At 47.1% G+C, this 23,490-nt stretch overlaps 1 protein-coding gene across 1 annotated transcript in view; it reads right to left on the bottom strand.

The window, feature by feature from the left end:
* Nucleotides 1-23,490, bottom strand: part of LOC134949304 (cytochrome P450 2C15-like) — a 140,577-nt gene that overhangs the window by 5,721 nt on the left and 111,366 nt on the right. Inside the window, exon 8 of the mRNA XM_063937800.1 lies at nt 2,137-2,278. Coding sequence (XP_063793870.1) covers nt 2,137-2,278 — 142 coding nt within the window. The remainder of the gene's footprint in view (nt 1-2,136; nt 2,279-23,490) is intronic.

Below are 23,490 nucleotides of genomic sequence, written 5' to 3'. Positions count from 1 at the left end.
CCGCGGCCGCCGGGCTTGTCCCTCAGAGGCTGCTGGCTGCCCGGGCGGCCGTCCCCGCTGGCTGCCTCTGCCTTCCGGCTCTCCGTCCGGCGCCTGTAGTGAGGGCGTCGCGGGTGCGCCCGTTGCTCACTGGGGAGGGGTGACGTCATCAGCGCCTCTCCAATCGCGTGCTGGCGGGAAGTACAAATTCAGATGCCGGGCAGAGCTCCGGCGCCTGATTATCATCGCTACTACTTTTGTACCTGTGATCTCCAGACCTCTGTGCCCCAGCACCTCCATGCCTCAGCATCTCCGTTCCTCAGCACCTCCATGCCTCAGCATCTCCGTGCCTCCAGCACCTCCGTGCCTCAGCACCTCCATGCCTCAGCACCTCCATGCCTCAGCACCTCCATGCCTCAGCATCTCTGTGCCTCAGCACCTCCGTGCCTCAGCATCTCCGTGCCTCCAGCATCTCCATGCCTCAGCACCTCCGTGCCTCAGCACTTCCATGCCTCAGCATCTCCGTGCCTCAGCACCTCCGTACCTCAGCACCTCTGTGCCTCCAAGCACCTCAGCGTCTCCAAACACCTCAGTACCTCTCGCATTTCAGTGCCTCTAGCACCACAACATCGCTCACAGCGAGCTTCTGGTACTCTCCACCAATTCATCAGCACCTTTACAAGTCTTGTCTTTCAGGAGACCTTCAAGCGCCCACCCGTACCTTCTGCCTACCATCCGAATCCTGCATGAGGAAGACCTACATCCGGCCTTCTCTTCTGCGACCCAGTAGCGGTTCCTCTTCCCGGTCACCGGAAGATACCCGAGTCCACAACACTTCCAAACCAGGTCAGTTATAATATACACATATATATATATATATATATATATATATATATACATATGCATAGCATATTACATATGCATACACACACACACATATATATATATATATATACTGTATATATCTCCAAGAAGGGTACAGGCACTCACCACTTCCTTGATGATAATTAATTAATTATACCTCACAGGTGTATCTCACATAGAGATGAGCGACAGCATGTCAGCAAAAATGTTGACGTTTCGGCTCCATCCGAGCCTTTGTCAAGACAGACAAAATCACATCAGGCTGCTGGGTGTTAACCTGATGTGGAGCTGAAACGTCTACATTTTTGCTGACATGCTGTCGTTCATCTCTATGTGAGACACACCTGTGAGGTATAATAAATTCATTATCATCAAGGAAGTGGTGAGTGACTGTACTCTTCTTGGATATATTTTGGACTATCACCCGCTGCGATGTCATCAGCGTGTCTTGTCCCGGAATTGCTGTCAGACACACGCCCTGCAAACGCCAGGACACGCCTGCGTTGGACTCACCACTCACCGAAAATGGTGAGTTGCCGCCCCAGAATGCCTTCCTGCTGTCAATCTTCATGCGATCGCTGCACAGTTCCGACCTGTTCGCATGGCTGTGGAAACCAGCAGCCAGCGAACGGGTCGGAATGACCCCCACACGGTATAAGATCTAACTGTGGACCTGTACCCCCTCCAGCAGTGCATTTCAACCATAGACACACTCGATACTCACATTGAGCACTTGACCACACCCCCTCACACAATTGGTCACACCCACTGAAACGTGGCCACGCCCAATCCACTTCTAACTCCACCCCTCCTTGATAGTACAACCACTTATGGTGCCCCCCATTGTAATTTTTTTCTGGATCCGCCCCTGGATTTGGGTGGGGTGTGTTCAAACTGAAATCTAAATTGCGTTGTAAAATAAAGCAGCCAGTATTTGCCCTGCACAGAAACAATATAGCCCATCCAAATCTAACTCTCTCTGCAAATGTTATATCTGCCACCCCTGCAGTGCACATGGTTTTGCCCATTACTTAACAAATTTGCTGCTGCTATCAGATCTGAATTGCCCCCTTAGTACAGTAAATCTACCCCCAAGCCTCAAACAGGGACTGTTTCAGATTTATGGATTACTACTACTACTACTACTACTAGAGATTTATAGAAACATATTTGCAATATTTACATAGTCGAGGAACTTCACAGCCAGCACAGTCATCATAATCATACATTTCTACTAGATAGCTATAAATTCTAACAGATATCATTAGTAACTACAGTATAACATGTCCGTACCTGTGGAAAATGGCATAAATGCATCATTCTTCTTCAAGCCACCATTCTCATCAAAAAAGTGTCCTGGGTCAAACACATTTGGGTTCTTGAACTTTTTGGGATCTTTCAGGACAGAGGTGAGGAGTGCAATCTCCAAGGTTCCCTGAAATTATATTTAACATTTCTTTTTTAATCTTCAGCATAGACACAACCTTTCGAAAATGTAAGCACGGCACTGTTTAGATGCAGCAAGGGTTTGGCATTTAGGAAAAGAGAAACTAAATGATTGGCATAAGAAAGAGGTGTTTTAAACCTCTACGAAGGGCAGAGTTTTAGAGAGCTGTACTGTAAGGGACTTGGCCTATAAGTGTAGATATGACCACGCCCATCAGCCAGGGGCGGGCATGATCAGTGCGATCATACCCCAGCAGCTGGGTAGAGAGGCTGCTGCTGCTGACAGGTGGGGATGGTGGTGGTGGCATTACGGGAGACCCCCGCTGGACCCTGCAACAAGCTTAGATTATGAGTTACCCTCATCCTGCTCGACCGAGGGTGGGGGCTGCCACAGGTGCTTATCACATGTTTTAATTAGCCTTTTGTATAGCATTGCAGGGGTGTGTCTTTGTATTAGTTTATTTAAAGGCTTGGGCTGTGGTTCAAAGATTCTTTGATCCAGTCATCCCAGCCTCCCCTTTTTAGCTTTGGTGGCTTATTGTTTGCCATTTTATAATGGGAAAGAACAGAAGTTCACATGTCCAGGCAAAATTATTTAATGTAGTTGTGCTCATTTGTTGACTCGTTAGTTGTCTGTACCATCTGTTTTGGTATGAGTTAATAAATGTTATGTGACTTTCATCACACATTTCAGCCATGTTGTTCTGCCTTTCATGTATCATTGCTAGATGTTAGAATAGTGTTTTTCATATATTTTGATTGCTTGTGTGAAACCAAATGTAACCAGTACAAGTTAAGGATATTGGAATGTGATATTTGTCCCCTTATTGAACTCTCATAAATGGAAAGGCCTTGGGAATATAATACATTGTATAGAGAGGCATACGTTCATCCCGGTTTCCCCCGAAGATCAGCTACAGTATAGAGCATATATTTTATATATATATATATATATATATATATATATATATATGTGAAAAAATAGAGAATAGCGCCTAGGTGTATTCAGTAAGACCCCTAAAGGCAAAGGGATATAATGACTAAATGGTCACACCTAACACTCCTCACATATACGTAAGTGGCAGCTTTAAAACAATATAAAGATAAGCATTAAAAAATGAAGTATAAAAAAGCGCCTGGTAGTGTTGGTGACTCACTCCTCGTGAAAAAGATTTGTGATAATAAAACAGATAAATTATAATAAACTTAGCTGCGGGTATTTCTGGTAGATGACTCTTATAGACAGCACATGTAAAGGAGAGATAAAATAAACATAGTGTGTACTGTTTTCAAATTTCCACAGATGTTTTTCAGAATAAACAATTTATAGGAACTGTGCAGGTTCCAATTTTAAAAGGAGAAACTATGTTTAGTTAAAAACAATAGTTTAATGAACACACTCCTGCCAGAACATGCAGGTCACATATATAAATAAAACAGTACACAAAATAAAAGGACATATATAGCAGCTGATTCAAAAATAGAAAGTGCAGGTATTAATCGTACAATATAAAAGAATATAATAGGCTTATCTGTCCACAGGTATGGGTATTGGATTAAAATTCATCCATGAATGCAGGTATCAAACGTACAGAAAGTAAGATAAAAACATGGCTTATCTGTCCACGGATAGGAAGTCAGAAAGGGGTGGGCATCCAGTCCCTGTCCCAACGCGTTTCGTCCTCATTTCAGGACGAAATGTTTTATTATCACAAATCTTTTTCACGAGGAGTGAGTCACCAACACTACCAGGCGCTTTTTTATACTTCATTTTTTAATAATATATATATATATATATATATATATTTCTCTGACGTCCTAGTGGATGCTGGGAACTCTGAAAGGACCATGGGGAATAGCGGGCTCCGAAGGAGGCTGGGCACTCTAAGAAAGATTTATGACTACCTGGTGTGCACTGGCTCCTCCCACTATGACCCTCCTCCAAGCCTCAGTTAGATTTTGTGCCCGGCCGAGGTTGGATGCACACTAGGGGCTCTCCTGAGCCTTTAGAAAGAAAGTATAGAATTAGGTTTTTTATTTTCAGTGAGACCTGCTGGCAACAGGCTCACTGCAGCGAGGGACTAAGGGGAGAAGAAGCGAACCTGTCTGCTTGCAGCCAGCTTGGGCTTCTTAGGCTACTGGACACCATTAGCTCCAGAGGGATCGACCGCAGGCCCAGCCTTGGTGTTCGGTCCCAGAGCCGCGCCGCCACCCCCCTTACAGAGCCAGAAGCAAGAAGAGGTCCGGAAAATCGGCGGCAGAAGACATCAGTCTTCACCAAGGTAGCGCACAGCACTGCAGCTGTGTGCCATTGCTCCTCATACACACTTCACACTCCGGTCAATGAGGGTGCAGGGCGCTGGGGGGGGCGCCCTGAGAAGCAATAATAACACCTTGGCTCGCAAAAATACAACAATATATAGCCCCAGATGCTATATATGTGGAAAATACCCCTGCCAAAATATAGGAAAAAGCGGGAGAATAGTCCGCGGAAAAGGGGCGGAGCTATCTCCCTCAGCACACTGGCGCCATTTTCTCTTCACAGTGCAGCTGGAAGAAAGCTCCCCAGGCTCTCCCCTGTAGTTTTCAGGCTCGAAGGGTTAAAAAGAGAGGGGGGGGCACTAAATTTAGGCGCAATATTGTATATACAAGCAGCTATTGGGGAAAATTCATTATAGTGTTAATCCCCACATTATATAGCGCTCTGGTGTGTGCTGGCATACTCTCTCTCTGTCTCCCCAAAGGGCTTTGTGGGGTCCTGTCCTCAGTCAGAGCATTCCCTGTGTGTGTGCGGTGTGTCGGTACGGCTGTGTCGACATGTTTGATGAGGAGGCTTATATGGTGACGGAGCAGATGCCGATAAATGTGATGTCGCCCCCTGTGGGGCCGACACCAGAGTGGATTGTTAGGTGAAAGGTATTAACCGACAGTGTCAACTCCTTACATAAAAGGGTGGATGACGCAACAGCTGTGGGACAGCCGGCTTCTCAGCCCGCGCCTGCCCAGGCGTCTCAAAGACCATCAGGGGCTCAAAAACGCCCGCTCACTCAGATGGCAGACACAGATGTCGACGCGGAGTCTGACTCCAGTGTAGACAAGGTTGAGACATATACACAATCCACCAGGAACATCCGTGACTTGATCCCGGCAATAAAAAATGTGTTACACATTTCTGACATTACCCCAAGTACCTCTAAAAATGGGTTTTTATGTTTGGGGAGAAAAAGCAGGCAGTGTTTTGTTCCCCCATCAGATGAATGAATGAAGTGTGTGAAAAGCGTGGGTTCCCCCTGATAAGAAACTGGTAATTTCTAAAAAGTTACTGATGGCGTACCTTTTCCCGCCAGAGGATAAGTTACGCTGGGAGATATCCCCTAGGGTGGATAAGGCGCTCACACGGTTGTCAAAATAGGCTACCATTTTAGGAACGGCCACTTTGAAGGTACCTGTTGATAAAAAGCAGGAGGCTATCCTGAAGTCTGTATTTACACACTCAGGTACTAGACTGAGACCTGCAGATCGTGCTGCTGCAGCGTGGGCGGTGACCCTGTCAAACATGAGAACATATTAAAGACATCGTCTTATATATGAGGGATGCACAGAGGGATATTTTGCCGGCTGGCATCCAAAATGAATGTAATGTCCATCCTGTCAGGAGGGTATTAGAGACCTGTAACTGGACAGGTGATGCTGACTTTAAAAGGCGCATAGAGATTCTGCCTTATAAGGGTGAGGAATTATTTGGGTATGGTCTCTGGGACCTCGTATCCGCAGCAACAGCTGGAATGAAATATTTTTACCTCAGTTTTCCTCACAGACTAAGAAAGCACTGTATTATCAGGTACAGTCCTTTCGGCTTCAGAAAAGCAAGCGGGTCAAAGGCGCTTCCTTTCTGTACAGAGACAAGGGAAGAGGGAAAAAGCTGCACCAGTCAGCCTGTTCCCAGAATCAAAATTCTTCTCTCGCTTCCTCTGAGTCCACAGCATGACGCGGGGGCTCCACAGGTGTAGCCAGGTACGGTGGGGGGCCGTCTCAAAAATGTCAGCGTTCAGTGGGCTCGCTCACAGGTGAATCCCTGTTTCATTCAAGTAGTATTTCAGGGGTACAAGCTGGAATTCGAGATGTCTCCCCCCCGCCGTTTCCTCAAATATGCCTTGCCGACAACTCCCTCAGGCAGGGAGGCTGTGCTAGAGGCAATTAATAAGCTGTATTCCCAGCAGGTAATACTCAAGGTGCCCCTACTTCAACAAGGACGGGGTTACTATTCTACACGGTTTGGGGTACCGAAACCGCATGGTTCGGTGTGACCCTTTTTTATATTTAAAATCCTTGAACACATACATAAAAAAATTAAAGTTCAAGATGGAATCGCTCAGGGCGATTATTGCAAGCCTGGACGAGGGGGATTACAGGGTATCCCGGGACATCAAGGATGCTTACCTGCATGTCCCCATTTACCTTCCTCGCCAGGAGTACCTCAGATTTGTGGTACAGGATTACCATTACCAAGTCCAGACTCTGCCGTTTGGACTGTACATGGCACCGAGGGTGTTACCAAGGTAATGGCCGAAATGATGATACTCCTTCGAAAAAAGGGAGTTTTTAATTATCCCGTACTTGGACAATCTCCTTATAAGGGCGAGGTCCATGGAGCAGTTGCTAGTCGGGGTAGCACTATTTTGGAAAGTGCTACAACAGCACGGTTGGATTCTAAACAGTCCAAAGTCACAGCTGGTTCCTACGACACGTCCTAAGTTCCTGGGGATGGTTCTGGACACAGACCAGAAATAAGTGTTTCTCCCGGAGGAGAAAGCCAAGGAGCTGTCATCTCTAGTCAGAGACCTCCTGAAGCCAAAACAGGTCTCGGTGCATCATTGCACGTGAGTCCTTGGAAAAATGATAGCTTCCTACGAAGCAATCCCATTCGGCAAGTTCCATGCAAGAACTTTTCAGTGGGACCTGTTAGACAAGTGGTCCGGATCACATCTTCAGATGCATCAGCTGATAACCCTGTCTCCAAGGACCAGGGTATCTCTACTGTAGTGGCTGCAGAGTGCCCATCTTCAAGAGGGCCGCAGGTTCGGCATACAGGACTAGGTCCTAGTGACCATGGATGTCAGCCTTTGAGGCTGGGGGGCAGTCACATAGGGAAGAAACTTCCAGGGACTTTGGTCAAGTCAGGTGACTTCCCTACATAAATATCGGGAACTGAGGGCCATTTACAATGCCCTGAGTCAGGCAAGGCCTCTACTTCCAAACCAGCCGGTCCTGATCCAATCAGACAACATCACGGCAGTCACCCATGTAAACCAACAGGGCGGCACAAGAAGCAGGATGGCGATGGCAGAAGCCACAAGGATTCTCCGATGGGCGGAAAATCATGTGTTAGCACTGTCAGCAGTGTTCATTCCCGGAGTGGACAACTGGGAAGCAGATCTTCTCAGCAGACACGACCTCCACCCGAGAGAGTGGGGACTTCATCCAGAAGTCTTCCAAAGGATTGTACACCATTGGTAAAGGCCACAGGTGGACATGATGGCGTCCCGCCTCAACAAAAAGCTATAAAAGATATGGCGCCAGGTCAAGGAACCTTCAGGCGATAGCTGTGGACGTAGAAATGAGGGATATAAAAACTTCTCCATGCGCACAAGCAGCCGGTCAGTGGTAAACTCCAGAAGGTATCCTTAACCCTTCACCAGTAGTGCAAATTTAGACAAAAAAATTGAAAAAAACACTTAACTGGCGCTTCTGTTCAGCCAATAATTCACTTGATTTTCTTCAGATCATCCCCATCATATGTACATAAAACACAGAATATGGGATGGAGAATATAGTGTAATACAATTTTTAATTCATACAAACAGCATAAAAAACATATAAAATTTCTAAAATCCAAAGGTCTGTGCAAAATGGCATAAGTTTGACAAGGCAGGTTAGCTTATAAAATGGAGGTTTACCAAATCAAGTGGAACTGTGTTTTAAACAGTTCAGATCAGCTTAGGTAATGAAGTAGCGATCCCGGGAACATCACTCACGTCCACCCTTGTCGCTGAGTCCAACAGGTTTGATCTCCAACAGAGCCAGCACTGGAGTACCGCCTCCACCAACGCGTTTCCTCCCCTCAACTGGGGTCTTTTTCAAGGTGTCAGTATGCCATACATCTATTCCTATTTAAACTGAAGTTGACCAAAAAAATGCCACCGTGCACAGCTGTCTGTAATCTAGACAACCAAATCCTACAAGTCCCAGCATCCTCCAGCCGCGCACGGGGCTCCGGCTAGGTCACTTCCGGTTTCGCGGGTTACCATGGTGACGTCGGGACTTCTCCCGGACATAATCACAGACTCGTCCGCAAGCAGCTATCGGTGATCCAATCGTCCAGGTCCTACAAGTCCCAGCATCCTTCAGCCGTACGCTGAGTTTCCGTTCGGTCACTTCCGGTATCGCGGGTCACCATGGTGACATCGGTAACAACCGACCCTTATTCACACACCCGCTATTCTTTATTTTGTTAAGAAATCGTAAAAAATAAAAGTACCACTAATATAATAATAAGTCATCCAGGCGGTTGTAAATCAGTCGCGTCACTTGTCATGGAGATGCCGTGTATTCAACGGTGTACTCAGTTCATAAACACTTCATTTCAGCTTATCAGTTTCAGTTCAGAATCGTTCTCTCAATAAACAGTACAACTCGGAAGTAACGTCATACATTCGCAAAAAGTGTTTATTATCCAGAAGAATTTCTCAGGACATACAGTCCGGTTGCCATGGAGACAGGAATACAATCTAGAATATTCATAAAAATACATTTATTTCAAAACAAAGCCATACTAAAACTAACAAGTTATTCGAAAGAACCCTAATGCAAGAACCACTTTAGCTCAAAATCGGCATTCATGCCGCAAGGTATTAGTGTCCCAAAATCATAGATCGCTTGCATTTCTGCCTTGGCAAGCTGACTTGCCAGATCTTTTTTTCTCCAGTGGTTTTTAATATGCTTAATTCCGCAGAAACGTTTAATCCCTGTTGCATTGCCGTTGTGGTGAACCCTAAAGTGCTCGGATAGTGCATGGGTCGTAAGGCCTTTTTTAATATTACGTAAATGCTCGCTAATCCTAATCTTAAGTGATCTTGAAGTGCGGCCTATATACCATAAATTGCATGTACATTCAATTGCATAAACTACACTAGCGGTATTACATGTTATAAAATCCTTAATTTTAAAATCCTTATTATTGATTGAGACATCCACAATTTTTCCACCATTACTGGGGGTGCTCCTACATCCAATACATAAACCGCATCGAAAAAAACCTTTAGATTTAACTGTACACATAGGTTTCTTCGCAGGTAAGGCACTTTTAACCAGATTTGTTCTTAAGTTGGGGGCCCGCCTATAGATGCATTTGGGTTTAGCTCGCAATAATTTGCCGATAACAGAATCTTTTTTAAGGATCCCCCAATGTTTATTAAGGGACTTCTCCAAGATCCTATGCTGGCTATTGAACGTAGTGATGAACGCCCAATCATATTGTGACCCCTCATTATTGTCTTCTTTCTTTTTAGGCTGTAGTAATACTTTACGATCTAGTCTAGCCGCCTTCATTTTGGAGTTTGCTATTTTCTCGGCTGGGTATCCAGAAGCCTTAAACTTAGACTCTAACTCCTCCGCTTGAATTTCATAGAGATCATGGTCGGTACAGTTACGCTTCAGGCGTATAAACTGGCTGTCGGGTATGGAATTGAGCCAGTTAGCATGATGGCAACTTGAGGCGTTAATGTAAGCACCTGAATCGGTGGGCTTCACAAACGTCTTGGTTTGTATCCTGTTGTTTTCAATATAAATAGTAATATCTAAAAAATTGAGGGTTTCCTTACTACTGTCAAATGTAAAAAATCTGTTCTCAATGTTGGAATTGAGGTATGTAAAAAATTGTTTCAATGTTTCATCATTTCCCTTCCAAATAAAAAGACGTCGTCTATATATCTTTTCCAGGACACAAGGTTCGCCCCGAAAGGGCAATTGTTCCAGATGGTCCGGTCCTCCCATTGCCCCATAAAGATGTTGGCATAGCTCGGAGCGAACCTGGTGCCCATGGCGGTGCCGACGTCTTGAAGGTAAAAATTGCCTTCAAAAGAAAAATAATTATTTTCCAATATAAAGAGAACTCCCTTTTTTATGAATTCCTGTAGAAGAGTGTTTAGATCGCTGCCCTGTAAGGCCTTAGTCACTGCTTCGAGCCCCTTTTGATGTTCAATAATAGAATACAATGAACGTACAACAGCTCCTACCAGGACATAATCATCTTCCCATTGAATGGTTTCCAGTATTTTCAGAAAATCTCGAGTATCTTTGAGGTGAGAGGGATATTTGTCGACCAGAGGTTGCAGATGAAAGTCCAGGAATTCTGAAAGGTTTGAGGTAACGGATCCAATCCCGGAGACTATCGGTCTTCCGGGGGGATTCTCTAAGTCCTTGTGGATCTTAGGGAGGACGTATAGGACAGGTATGACTGGTTCCTCATTTATTAAAAATGTCTTCTCTTTTTCTGTAAGGGTCTTGTTCAGAGCGTACTCCTCTGTCAACTTCTCAAGTTTTCGCAGGATGTTTTCTGTCGGGTCCGATCTTAATTTGTGGTATGTGTATCCATCATTAAGTTGACGGAGGACTTCTTTGTTGTAATTTTCCCTCGTCATCAGGACGATTCCACCACCTTTATCTGATGGTTTTATAACAAGGTCCTCACGTTCACGTAGTCTCTTCAGAGCTTGACGTTCTTTGAAGGTCAAATTTGGATGGTGAACTTTGTTTTCCATTTCCCTAATGTCGTCTGCGACAAGTCTTGACAACGTCTCCAGGAAGTTCCCCCTTATAAAAGTAGGGTTGAACACAGACCTCAGTTTAAATGGAGTCGCCTCCATTTCTCCTAGGTCAGGATTCTCTTTAGTGAGGAAAAATTTTTGTAAACTAAGCTTTCTTGTAAACTTTTGCAGATCAACAAAAGTACTAAATTTATTTAAGGGGGCTGATGGGGCAAATTTTAATCCTTTTTCAAGGAGTGATATTTCCTCTCTGATTAGCAAATGATCGGTCAGGTTAAAGATCTTCGTCGTCACAGTTGCCCTAACATCTGAGCTTTCTTTTTCCTTTAAACGTTCCTTCGTTCCCTTTCTTTTCATTCTTTTTCTGGTCCGTTTCTTCTTTTTTCCCCCTCTACATCCTCTATATTTTATCTTCTGAAGAAGATGGGGGGTTAATCTCATTCTCTATATCTTCAAGATCGTTGTATGTCCTCAAGTTTGGGGTAACCGAGCGCGGACGCTCTGGTAACACCGTGGGTGTACCAGTCGGTTTATGTGTTCCCCCCTCTGCCTCTCATACCAAAGGTACTGAGAATAATAAGAAGGCGAGGAGTAAGAACGATACTCGTGGTTCCGGATTGGCCAAGAAGAGCCTGGTACCCAGAACTTTAAGAAATTATATCAGAGGACCCATGGCCTCTGCCGCTCAGACAGGACCTGCGGCAGCAGGGGCCCTGTCTGTTCCAAGACTTACCGCGGCTACGTTTTGACGGCATGGCGGTTGAACGCCGGATCCTAAAGGAAAAGGGCATTCCGGAGGAAGTCATTCCTACGCTGATTCAAGCCAGGAAAGATGTAACTGCAAAACATTATCACCGCATATGGCGGAAATATGTTGCTTGGTGTGAGGCCAAAAAAGGCCCCAACAGAGGAATTTCAACTAGGTCGATTTCTGCATTTCCTACAAGCAGGAGTGTCTATGGGCCTAAAATTAGGCTCCATTAAGATACAGATCTCGGCTCTGTCGATTTTCTTCCAGAAAGAATTAGCTTCAGTACCTGAAGTTCAGACATTGTAAAAGGAGTGCTGCATATTCAGCCCCCGGTTGTGCCTCCAGTGGCACCTTGGGATCTCAATGTGGTGTTGAGTTTCTTAAAATCACATTGGTTTGAGCCACTAAAAACCGTGGATCTAAAATATCTCACGCGGAAAGTGGTCATGTTATTGGCTTTGGCTTCGGACAGGCGTGTATCAGAATTGGCGGCTTTATCATATAAAAGTCCTTATCTGATTTTCCATATGGATAGGGCAGAATTGAGGACTCGTCCCCAGTTTCTCCCTAAGGTGGTATCAGCTTTTCACTTGGGACTTGGAGGACTCCAAGTTGCTAGACGTTGTCAGGGCCCTGAAAATATATGTTTCCAGGACGGCTGGAGTCAGAAAATCTGACTCGCTGTTTATCCTGTATGCACCCAACAAGCTGTGTGCTCCTGCTTCTAAGCAGACTATTGCTCGCTGGATTTGTAGTACAATTCAGCTTGCACATTCTGTGGCAGGCCTGCCATAGCCAAAATCTGTAAATGCCCATTCCACAAGGAAGGTGGGCTCATTTTGGGCTGCTGCCCGAGGGGTCTCGGCTTTACAACTTTGCCGAGCAGCTACTTGGTCAGGGGCAAACACGTTTGCTAAATTCTACAAATTTGATACCCTGGCTGAGGAGGACCTTGAGTTCTCTCATTCGGTGCTGCAGAGTCATCCGCACTCTCCCGCCCGTTTGGGAGCTTTGGTATAATCCCCATGGTCCTTTCGGAGTTCCCAGCATCCACTAGGACGTCAGAGAAAATAAGAATTTACTCACCGGTAATTCTATTTCTCGTAGTCCGTAGTGGATGCTGGGCGCCCATCCCAAGTGCGGATTGTCTGCAATACTTGTAAATAGTTATTGCTAAGGGGTTATTGTTGAGCCATCTGTTGAGAGGCTCAGTTGTTTTCATACTGTCAAACTGGATATAGTATCACGAGTTGTACGGTGTGATTGGTGTGGCTGGTATGAGTCTTACCCGGGATTCAAAATCCTTCCTTATTATGTCAGCTCGTCCGGGCACAGTGTCCTAACTGAGGCTTGGAGGAGGGTCATAGTGGGAGGAGCCAGTGCACACCAGGTAGTCATAAATCTTTCTTAGATTGCCCAGCCTCCTTCGGATCCCGCTATTCCCCATGGTCCTTTCGGAGTTCCCAGCATCCACTACGGACTACGAGAAATAGAATTACCGGTGAGTAAATTCTTATTATAGAAGGTGTAGCTGCTCCGGCACTCCACAGAGCCCAATGCTGGACTCGAACTGCTCTGCTGCCCTCCCCAACTGGAAACCGGTGGTATGCAATGGAACAAATGAGGCGGCACTCAGAGGCTTTCACTTCTAGAATATAATTGTGCAAATGGTGCAAAAGGTCACATCAACATTTCGGGGACCTGGTCCCCTTCTTCAGGTCCTGAAGAAGGGGACCAGGTCTCCAAAACGTTGATGTGACCTTTTGCACCATTTGCACAATTATATTCTAGAAGTTAAAGCCTCTGAGTGCCACCTCGTTTGTTCCATTTTATATATATATATATATATATATATATATATATATAAAAATGCAAAAGCCCTCACTCACTCACTCACTGACTGACTCAAAACTAATTATCTTAAGGGGTTGACATAATGAAGTCAATACCGCTGCGTGGCTTGCGTTGCGTGAACAATAATGCCCAAATGGTCAATTGGATCAAAAATTGGATTGCACTTCCAGTGTGTAGAATATAATAAACTATAAAAATGCGAAAGCCCTCACTCACTCACTGACTGACTGAATGACTCATAACTAATTATCTTACTTCCCTTACTGTAGGTATTCTGCAGTTGGGAAATAGGAAAACGACATAATTAGAATTTTAATAAACCTCCCCTAAGGGGATGAAAAGTGGGTTGACATAATGACGCCATTACGGATGCGTGGCTTGTGTGGCGTGACCGATAACGCCCAAATGACAATCAAAACAAAATTTGGATTGCTCCTCCAGTGTGTAGAATTTAATAAAATACAAAAATGGTCCTGTCACTTTTTACCATATCAGCTACGAATGCTCCACGGGTAATACCAAGAACAATTGGAATAATATTTACTTACATTAAGACGTCTCAGATTTACAGCTCTGTAGATTTACCAAATTTTTTACATTAATTTATATTTACAACCGTGAAAATCAGAAACTCCCATGCGAATACCGGTAGAACAGCCAGTGTATGTATATATATCTCCTATATATTTGCCTTAATCTGTGACTCTGTGCCCGACACGCTGGGCGGAGTCACAGAGCTGGGCGGAGTCAACTGCATCTGCTGCACCATACCCAGCGCCAGCAGCAGTCAGGTGCAAGACCCTACTTTACAGTATAGGAGGTGAGGATGGCCACTAGCTGCCGGCTGCTGTGCCTGTCCTCTTACCCCCCCCAATCACCTGTGACAGCGGCCTGTGTGCTGTGCAGTGCGGGTACCGAAAAGGGGCGGAGCTACGGTGGCACGGGGGCGGAGCTACACGGGATAGAGGGGCGGAGCTACACGGGACCAGACAGCTGAACAGTGGTGGAATCAGCATTGCAGTGACGGCCAGCCAGACTTGGTAAGTGGAGGGTGAGAGAGAAATGTGTGTGCGTGTGTGTATATAGTGTGTGTGTGTGTGTGTGTGTGTATGTGTATATAGTGGGGGGGGTGTGGGGGTGTGTGTGGGTGTGTGTGTGTGTGTTTGTATATGGTGGGGTGTGTGTGTTTGTATATATGTGTGAATTGTGTGTGTGTGAGGTATGTCTGTGTGTGCGCACTTTATGGACGCCACTGCTGGGGGGGCCATTACATGCAAGGACGCTACTAATATAGGGGTGGCATTACGTATAAGGACGCTACTACTATAGGGGGGGCATTATGTATAAGGACGCTACTACTATAGGGGGGGCATTACGTATAAGGACGCTACTACTATAGGGGGGCATTACGTATAAGGACGCTACTACTATGGGGGGATATAACGTATAAGGAGGCTACTAATACTGGGGGGCATTACATATAAGGACGCTACTACTGGGGGGGGCATTATGTATAAGGACTCTATTACTTCTAGGGGGCATTATGTATAAGGACGGTGCTACTACTACTGGGAGGGCATTACATGTAAGGATGCTACTACTACTAGGGGGGCATTATGTATAAGGACGGTACTACTACTGGGGGCACATTATGTATAAGGATGCTACTACTACAGGGGTGGCATTACGTATAAGGACGCTACTATTACTGTTGGGGGGCATTACATATAACTGCTACTACTACTGGGGGCACATTATGTATAAGGATGCTACTACTACAGGGGTGGCATTACGTATAAGGATGCTACTATTACTGTTGGGGGGCATTACATATAACTGCTACTACTACTGGGGGGCATTACGTATAAGGACGCTACTACTATGGGTGGGGCATTACATATAAGGATGCTACTATTACTGTTGTGGGGCATTACATATAACTGCTACTACTACTGGGGGGGCATTATGTATAAGGACACTACTACTATTGGGGGGGCATTATGTATTAGGAAGCTACTACTACTGGGGGGGCATTATGTATAAGGATGCTACTACTACTGGGGGTGCATTATGTATAAGGACGCTACTATTACTGTTGGGGAGCATTACATATAACTGCTACTACTACTACTGGGGGGGCATTATGTATAAGGACACTACTACTATTGAGGGGGCATTACGTATATGGACGCTTCTACTACGGGTGGGGCATTACGTATAAGGACGCTACTACTACAGGTGGGGCATTACGTATAAGATGAATAAGATTGTGCTACATTGTGGCGTAATTTTAAATGGGGGTACTATTGTGTGGCCATGCCCCTTAGTTGTGAGACCACACCACTTTTCCCGATGCACAACAAAGGAATATGGGAGGGCGCAAAATTCATAGTTTGCAGGGAGGCACCGAACACCCTAGCACCGGCCCTGGCCACCAGTAGCAAAAGTACACCACGGCCACTGACACTATCTGCAGGGAGGGGAACAGCGCTGATATGGAGGGTACTTGCAGGCAGCGAGTCGCCACCCGCAGCTTCTCTCCCACCTACACACCATACCTGCCGCCTGACACCCACACCTCAGGGAGAGGGCGCTAGCTCAGGCACCGCTAGATCAGCATCTGCAGCATACAGACAAGGGCTGCCATGCTCAGCGGCAAGCGGTGCGGAGCATGTGCAGCGGGACAGCGCCAGGACGGGACACGCACTAACCAACATTGCTGCTGGGCCGGAGCACCCTCCGTCTGCAGCCTAAGGACGCGCGCCGCACCTCTCCAGGGAAACACCATGCCTGCCCGCCCACAGGGCTCCGGACGTTTACCTATGCTCCGCGATCACAGCAGCTGACGCTGCCATGCAGGATGGAGGAATGACGCCCGTCAGACGGGGCGGACAGTGTGCGGCGGAACCGGGCCAGGAAGGAATGCTGACCACGACCCATTGCTGCTGGGTCTGAGCTCCCTCCCTCTGCAGTCACCATCTCACAGCAGCAGCCTGGAGGTTAGTGGCCACCACGACCCGCACATCCTTACCTCACACATACCTCACACATACCTCACATATACCTCACATATACCTCACATACCTCACACATGAGAGCAAAGGTACACACACTGTGACATCACACCTGTAGCCCACCCATATATCTGCTAAGTACTCCCCGTCACTATGCCCTGTCACCCTCATCCTGCTCTCTAACTGCCTGTCTGTGTACTGGCCTTCACCCCTCTCACACCATCACCAACCCTCACTAACTACCACAGAGACTATGTGCACTGATATCTGCCCCTCCACCACCTGCAGCGCCCCCGGACCCCTCCCCATCCCCCGCAAACCCCCGCACCTGCCCCACCACCACCCGTGGCACCCCCACCCACTGCACCTTCGGACCCCCTATCCCACCCGCAGTGTCTTCCAAACCCCTCCCCCATCTGCAGCAGCCCCTCCCCCATCCGCCACACCCCGAATCTGGCTCTCCCCCGCCCGCTGCACCTTTGGATCCCCTACCTCACCCACGCAGCAGGCCCTTCCCAATCCGCATCGCCTACACCATTCGCAACAACACCGCACCCGCCACTCCCCCACCCACGTTACCCCCGCATCCACCCCTCCCCCACCCACCGCACCCCCTGGACACCTCCCCCATCCACTGCACACCCGCACCCACCCCTTCCCCATCTGCAGCGCCTTCGGAACCCCTCCTCCATCCGCAACAGCCCTGCAGCTGCCATCCCCCACCTGCGACACCCCTGCTCCTACCCCACCCACAGCGCCTTCATACCCCCTCCCCCATCCGCGGTCCCCACTCCCCAAACCCCTTCCTGTTGCAATGGACTACGCCCCCTTCACCATCGGACGCCCTATCATTGTGCAATATTCAAACACTAACAAAACTAGGAATGCAGGTAATACTCCATATATTGAACCCCAGAAAGGCGTGCAGGGGTTAAGGGGGCGTAGCCCCTTCCGACGGTGTGAAGAGCGCCCGTAGGGCGCGATGAAGCACCTAGTATATATATATATATATATATACACACACACACATACATATACATACAAATTCACGTGGGATCGCTAATGGATTCTGGCGGCCAGGACGCCGGTGGTCACAATACCGACACCAGCATCCCGATGGTCACGATCCCGACAGGGGTGAGAAAAATATTCCACCCCCCCCATTCCTCCCTAAAACCCACTCTTACCGCAGCCTGACCCTTATCCTCCCCCCTTAGTGCCTAAACCGAACCCCCTGTTGGTGTATAACCCTAACCCCCCTTTCGCTCAGCCTAACCCTACCCCCCCTACTGTGCAGCATAGCCCTACCCCCGCAGGTGATGCCTAAACATACCCCCATACTTAACATCCAGCCCAATATATGAATGTTTTTATTGGTCCTATTTATTAATGTAAATTTATGGGATATATACGAAAATATCCTGCCACATCCAGACACTCTTCCTAACCAGACATCACACCTGTTCTCCTCACCTTCTAACATACCCCAGCAGCCGGACATCAGTCCCAGAACTGCGCAGGGGGCAGCACCACTGTATGGGGACTCCCCCCCAATCTAATTGATGTGGCCACTACCCACAGATCTTTCCCTTACCTACCTACCTAGCGGCAGACTTTGACACAGTGCTGTGGGCAGCTTAGTGTTGTGGGGACAATCAGTGATCCATCCCTATGTGATAGTGCCCTTTGAGGCTGTTGTTACAACCCAAAGTGGGGCAAATGTTGTGGATACTGCTAGGAGCAATGGAAGGCATACCTCTATTGTCTTCAGTAGTTCTACCCTTTCCTCCAGTGCTACTCTCTCTCTCTCTCTCTCTCTCTATATATATATATATATATATATATATAGAGAGAGAGAGAGAGAGAGAGAGAGAGATTGGGGATTAGGGTTCAAGCGACCAATGGTGTCAGAAGTGTTTTAGTAAAGAAGGATGGTTATATGGGTGCTGGTAAAATTCGTATATACGCATGGATAGAATCCATTCTTAAGGAGAGGTGCTGTCACACGCCAGAGGTGGCGTTCGCCGCACTTACCCCTGCTTGTCTGCTGGTCGGTGTTGTGGCCTCTGCCTCCGGTGGGCCACGGGCTCCGGCGTCTGTCTGGCGCGGCTCCCGGCGGTTCTCCAGGGCATGGGCGCCGCCATGACACCCGGCTTCACGTGGATGGGGGGTAGGTGACGTCATCAGACTGCTCCGCCAATCCAGCGGCAGCGGGGAATTAAAAGTCAGACGCCGGACGGAACCTAAGTGCCTGAGTATCGTCTTTCCCTGACGTAGATGCCAGCGCTCTTGTTCCCGGCAAGGATCTCTGCAGTTGTACTCCAGTGTCTCCGGCATTTCCAGCTGCCAGTTTGCTGCACCGGTTCCAGTGTATTCAGCGGCCGGTATATCTCTCTGCGGTCCAGTCACCAGTGCTCCTAGGAATCGGCGTGGCTGCGGGCCTAAATCACCATTCTCAAGTTCTGCGAATCAACAGCGTCTTAAACCCCTGCACTTCAGTTCCTCACATCATCAGCGTCTCAGTTACCGTTCTCAAGTTCTACAAATTAACAGCGTCTAAAATCCCTGCACTTCAGTTCTTCACATCATCAGCGTCTTTGTCACCGCTCACAAGTTCTTTATCCATCTGTGCCTTTATCATCATTTATAAGTTCTTTAAGTTATCAGTGACTTTTAAACATCACCCACAGTCAGAGCCGGCCTTAACCAATATGATGCCCTAGGCAAGATTTTGGCTGGTGCCCCCTAGCACCACCGCTAGTTCTGTAGGAGATGCCTGGCATGAGTCAGCTGGCAGCACTGCTAAAGTCCGGCGCCTTTTGTTTATGAAAATGCATTTTATTTGCATTACTATGTGGCTAGGATGCACAAGCATCTTCTGCTGATTAAAATGATATGCAGAATGCCTATATTCTGTGTGCGACAGTGGCTGTATCTGCATACGAAATGCTACATTACAGTGATTTCCAGGAATACACTGCAATATAGCATTTCGTATGCCGATACAGCCGCAGTCACATACAGAATATAGGCATGCCGCATATCATTTTAATCAGCAGAAGCTGCTGGTGCCCCTAAGCATACCAAATACCCTAGGCATTTGCCTAGTTTGCCTATGCCTAAGGCCGGCTCTGCCCACAGTTTCTTCAGTTACCAGCATCTCTAATCCTGCTCATAAAACCCTTCAGTGAGCCTGGACATTTCCCTCATTTATCCCTTTTGTCATTTGACTTTAAGTTGTTTTTCCCTGCAATAAAACTCTTCAATATTTCATCAAACTCCACTGTCAGCGTCCTGTATGAGGAAATCCTATATTAGGCCTCCCCTTTTCCGGCTCAGTTGTGGTTCCTCTTCCCAACCATCGGAAGAATCCCCGAGTTCACAACACCCACAGTCTAGGCCAGTGACAGGTGCTAGGCTGATCAGCCGGGCTGATCAGGGTTGTATTAAAAGGGTTGTTTAAAAGGGTTATGAAATATTATATAAAGGACTTATTCAGGACTTACATAGTGGCTGTATCTGTGCCAGACATTTAAGGACTGTGTTGTGCTGGGATGTGACAATTTTCTCTTCTCTCTCCTTTCATTGCAGGTAATCTCACTGATCCCTTGCAGTTTTGGTGCATTTAGAAAATTCATGCTGCAGTGCAAAACGAGTTTTATGGTAAGAACTTACCTTTGTTAAAACTCTTTCTGCAAGGTACACTGGGCTCCACAAGGAATGGACAATGGGGATGTTCTAAAATAGATCCTTATGGGAGGGGACGCACTGTAGAGGGCACAAGAACCCGGCGTCCAAAGGAAGCATCCTGGGAAGCGGCAGTATCGAAGGCATAGAACCTTATGAACGTGTTCAGAGAGGACCACATAGCCGCCTTGCACAAAAAGGGTCGCACCACGGCGGGCCACCCTAGAAGGTCCAACAGACCGAGTAGATTGGGCCTTAATGTGATCAGGAGCAGAGAGACCAGCCTTCACATAAGCATGTGCAATCACCATTCTAATCCATCTGGCCAGAGTTTGCTTGTGAGCAGGCCAGCCACGTTTGTGAAACTCAAACACAACAAAAAAGAGATTCAGATTTCCTAATAGGAGCAGTTCTCTTCACATAGATACGGAGAGCCCGTACCACATCCAAAGACCGGTCTTTGGGAGACAGATAAGGAGACACAAGTGCCAGAACTACAATCTCCTGGTTAAGATGGAACGAAGAAACCACCTTAGGTAGATAGCCGGGACGAGTTTTAAGAACCGCCCGGTCACGGTGAAAAATCAGATATGGGGAGATACAGGACAAAGCACCCAAATCCGACACACGTCTAGCTGAAGCAATAGCCAGCAGAAACACCACCTTAAGGGAAAGCCACTTAAGGTCAGCTGAACCAAGAGGTTCAAACGAAGACTCTTGCAACGCCTCCAAAACCACCGACAAGTCCCAAGGAGCCACAGGCGGGACATAGGTAGGTTGGATACGCAACACACCCTGAGTAAAGGAATGCATATCAGGTAAGGTCACAATTTTTCTCTGAAACCACACCGACAAGGCAGATATTTGAACCTTGAGGGAGGCCAGACGCAGGCCTAATTCCAGGCCCTGTTGAAGAAAGGCCAACAACTTGGCGATACTAAATTTGGAAGCATCATAATCGTTAGATGCGCACCAAACAAAGTAAGAATGCCAGACCCTATAGTAAATCCGAGCCGGGCCCGCAACATTTTTTGAATGACTGCCTCAGAAAACCCTTTAGCCCTTTAGACGGAAGCTTCAAGAGCTACACTGTCAAAGACAGCTGGGCTAGGTCCTGGTAGACACAGGGGCCCTGTAGGAGGAGCTTTGGGCGTTGTGGAAGTAGAATTGGATGCTCTGATGATAGGCCTTGCAGATCTGAGAACCAGTGCCATCTGGGCCACGCTGGAGCTATGAGAAGCAGAATTCCTTTTTCTTGCTTGAACTTCCAAATTACCCTGGGCAGGAGTAACACCGGAGGGAACACGTACGGCAGCCGAAACCTCCACGGTACTGCCTGCGCATCCACGAATGCTGCTTGAGGATCCCTTGTCCTTGCTCCGAAGACAGGAACCTTGTGATTGTGTCGAGACGCCATCAGATCTACGTCTGGAAGGCCCCACCTTTCCACTAGGAGTTGAAACACTTCTGGATGGAGACCCCACTCGCCGGCATGTACGTCCCGACGACTGAGAAAGTCCGCTTCCCAATTCAGGACTCCCGGAATGAATATTGCCTATATGGCCGGCAGATGGCGTTCTGCCCACTGTAGAATCCGTGAGACTTCCTTCATTGCTAGGCGGCTTCGAGTGCCGCCTTGATGATTTATGTAAGCCACTGTGGTGTTGTCTGACTGTACTTGAACAGGACGGTTCTGAATTAAATGCTGGGCTAGGTTCAATGCATTGAAAAGGGGAAAAAAATCAGCTGCGCAAAGTATCAGGGAAAAGAACAGTACAATATAGGGAGAGCCGATGTATGTATATATTGATTTATTAATGGAAAGCATAAAATAACAATAAAAATGACATTAATTTATTGGATATAAAAAGCACACCATAACTCAGTTTATCCGTTTAGACCGAAACCAAATAGTGTCGGTTCTCTAAATAAAAGTCCACAAAGGGAAATAAAAGTCCAGCTGTTTATGGAAAAGCAATAGATGGTAATAGCCGTGGAATTAATAGTGGAATTGAATGATCAATGCAGCAGACATCCCATATAATTAGAGGAGTGATCCAGTGTTATTAATGTTCAAATTACCTCTCCTTAGGTGGGCTGGTTCAAAGCCGAGCGTCCTCGGCGATGTGTCCTGCAATGCCCACTACGCGAATGCCGCAGGGGAGAGGGAGCCGTAGATTCACTGCAGAATGACAGCCGTGTGCTGGTGTATCCGGCTAGTAGGGAGCCGTGTGTAGATACGGTGCGGCTCGTAAATTCGGATCCACGGCTGTGCTAGGATCTATGCAGGGATGAAAAACGGCTTGCAGAGAGAACAATTCCGCTGGTGCTTCCAGATCGGATACCTTGGCAGGTGTGCAAACAGGAGGCGTGGCCTAACGCGTTTCGTCACGTGACCCGTGACTTTCTCAAAGGAATATTCCTTTGAGAAAGTCACGGGTCACGTGACGAAACGCGTTAGGCCACGCCTCCTGTTTGCACACCTGCCAAGGTATCCGATCTGGAAGCACCAGCGGAATTGTTCTCTCTGCAAGCCGTTTTTCATCCCTGCATAGATCCTAGCACAGCCGTGGATCCGAATTTACGAGCCGCACCGTATCTACACACGGCTCCCTACTAGCCGGATACACCAGCACACGGCTGTCATTCTGCAGTGAATCTACGGCTCCCTCTCCCCTGCGGCATTCGCGTAGTGGGCATTGCAGGACACATCGCTGAGGACGCTCGGCTTTGAACCAGCCCACCTAAGGAGAGGTAATTTGAACATTAATAACACTGGATCACTCCTCTAATTATATGGGATGTCTGCTGCATTGATCATTCAATTCCACTATTAATTCCACGGCTATTACCATCTATTGCTTTTCCATAAACAGCTGGACTTTTATTTCCCTTTGTGGACTTTTATATAGAGAACCGACACTATTTGGTTTCGGTCTAAACGGATAAACTGAGTTATGGTGTGCTTTTTATATCCAATAAATTAATGTCATTTTTATTGTTATTTTATGCTTTCCATTAATAAATCAATATATACATACATCGGCTCTCCCTATATTGTACTGTTCTT

Source organism: Pseudophryne corroboree, chromosome 8, assembly GCF_028390025.1.
Source record: "Pseudophryne corroboree isolate aPseCor3 chromosome 8, aPseCor3.hap2, whole genome shotgun sequence".
Classification (NCBI taxonomy): Eukaryota; Metazoa; Chordata; class Amphibia; order Anura; family Myobatrachidae; genus Pseudophryne; species Pseudophryne corroboree.
Note: the sequence above shows the minus strand (reverse complement) of the source record. Positions and strands in the feature narration are given on the sequence as shown.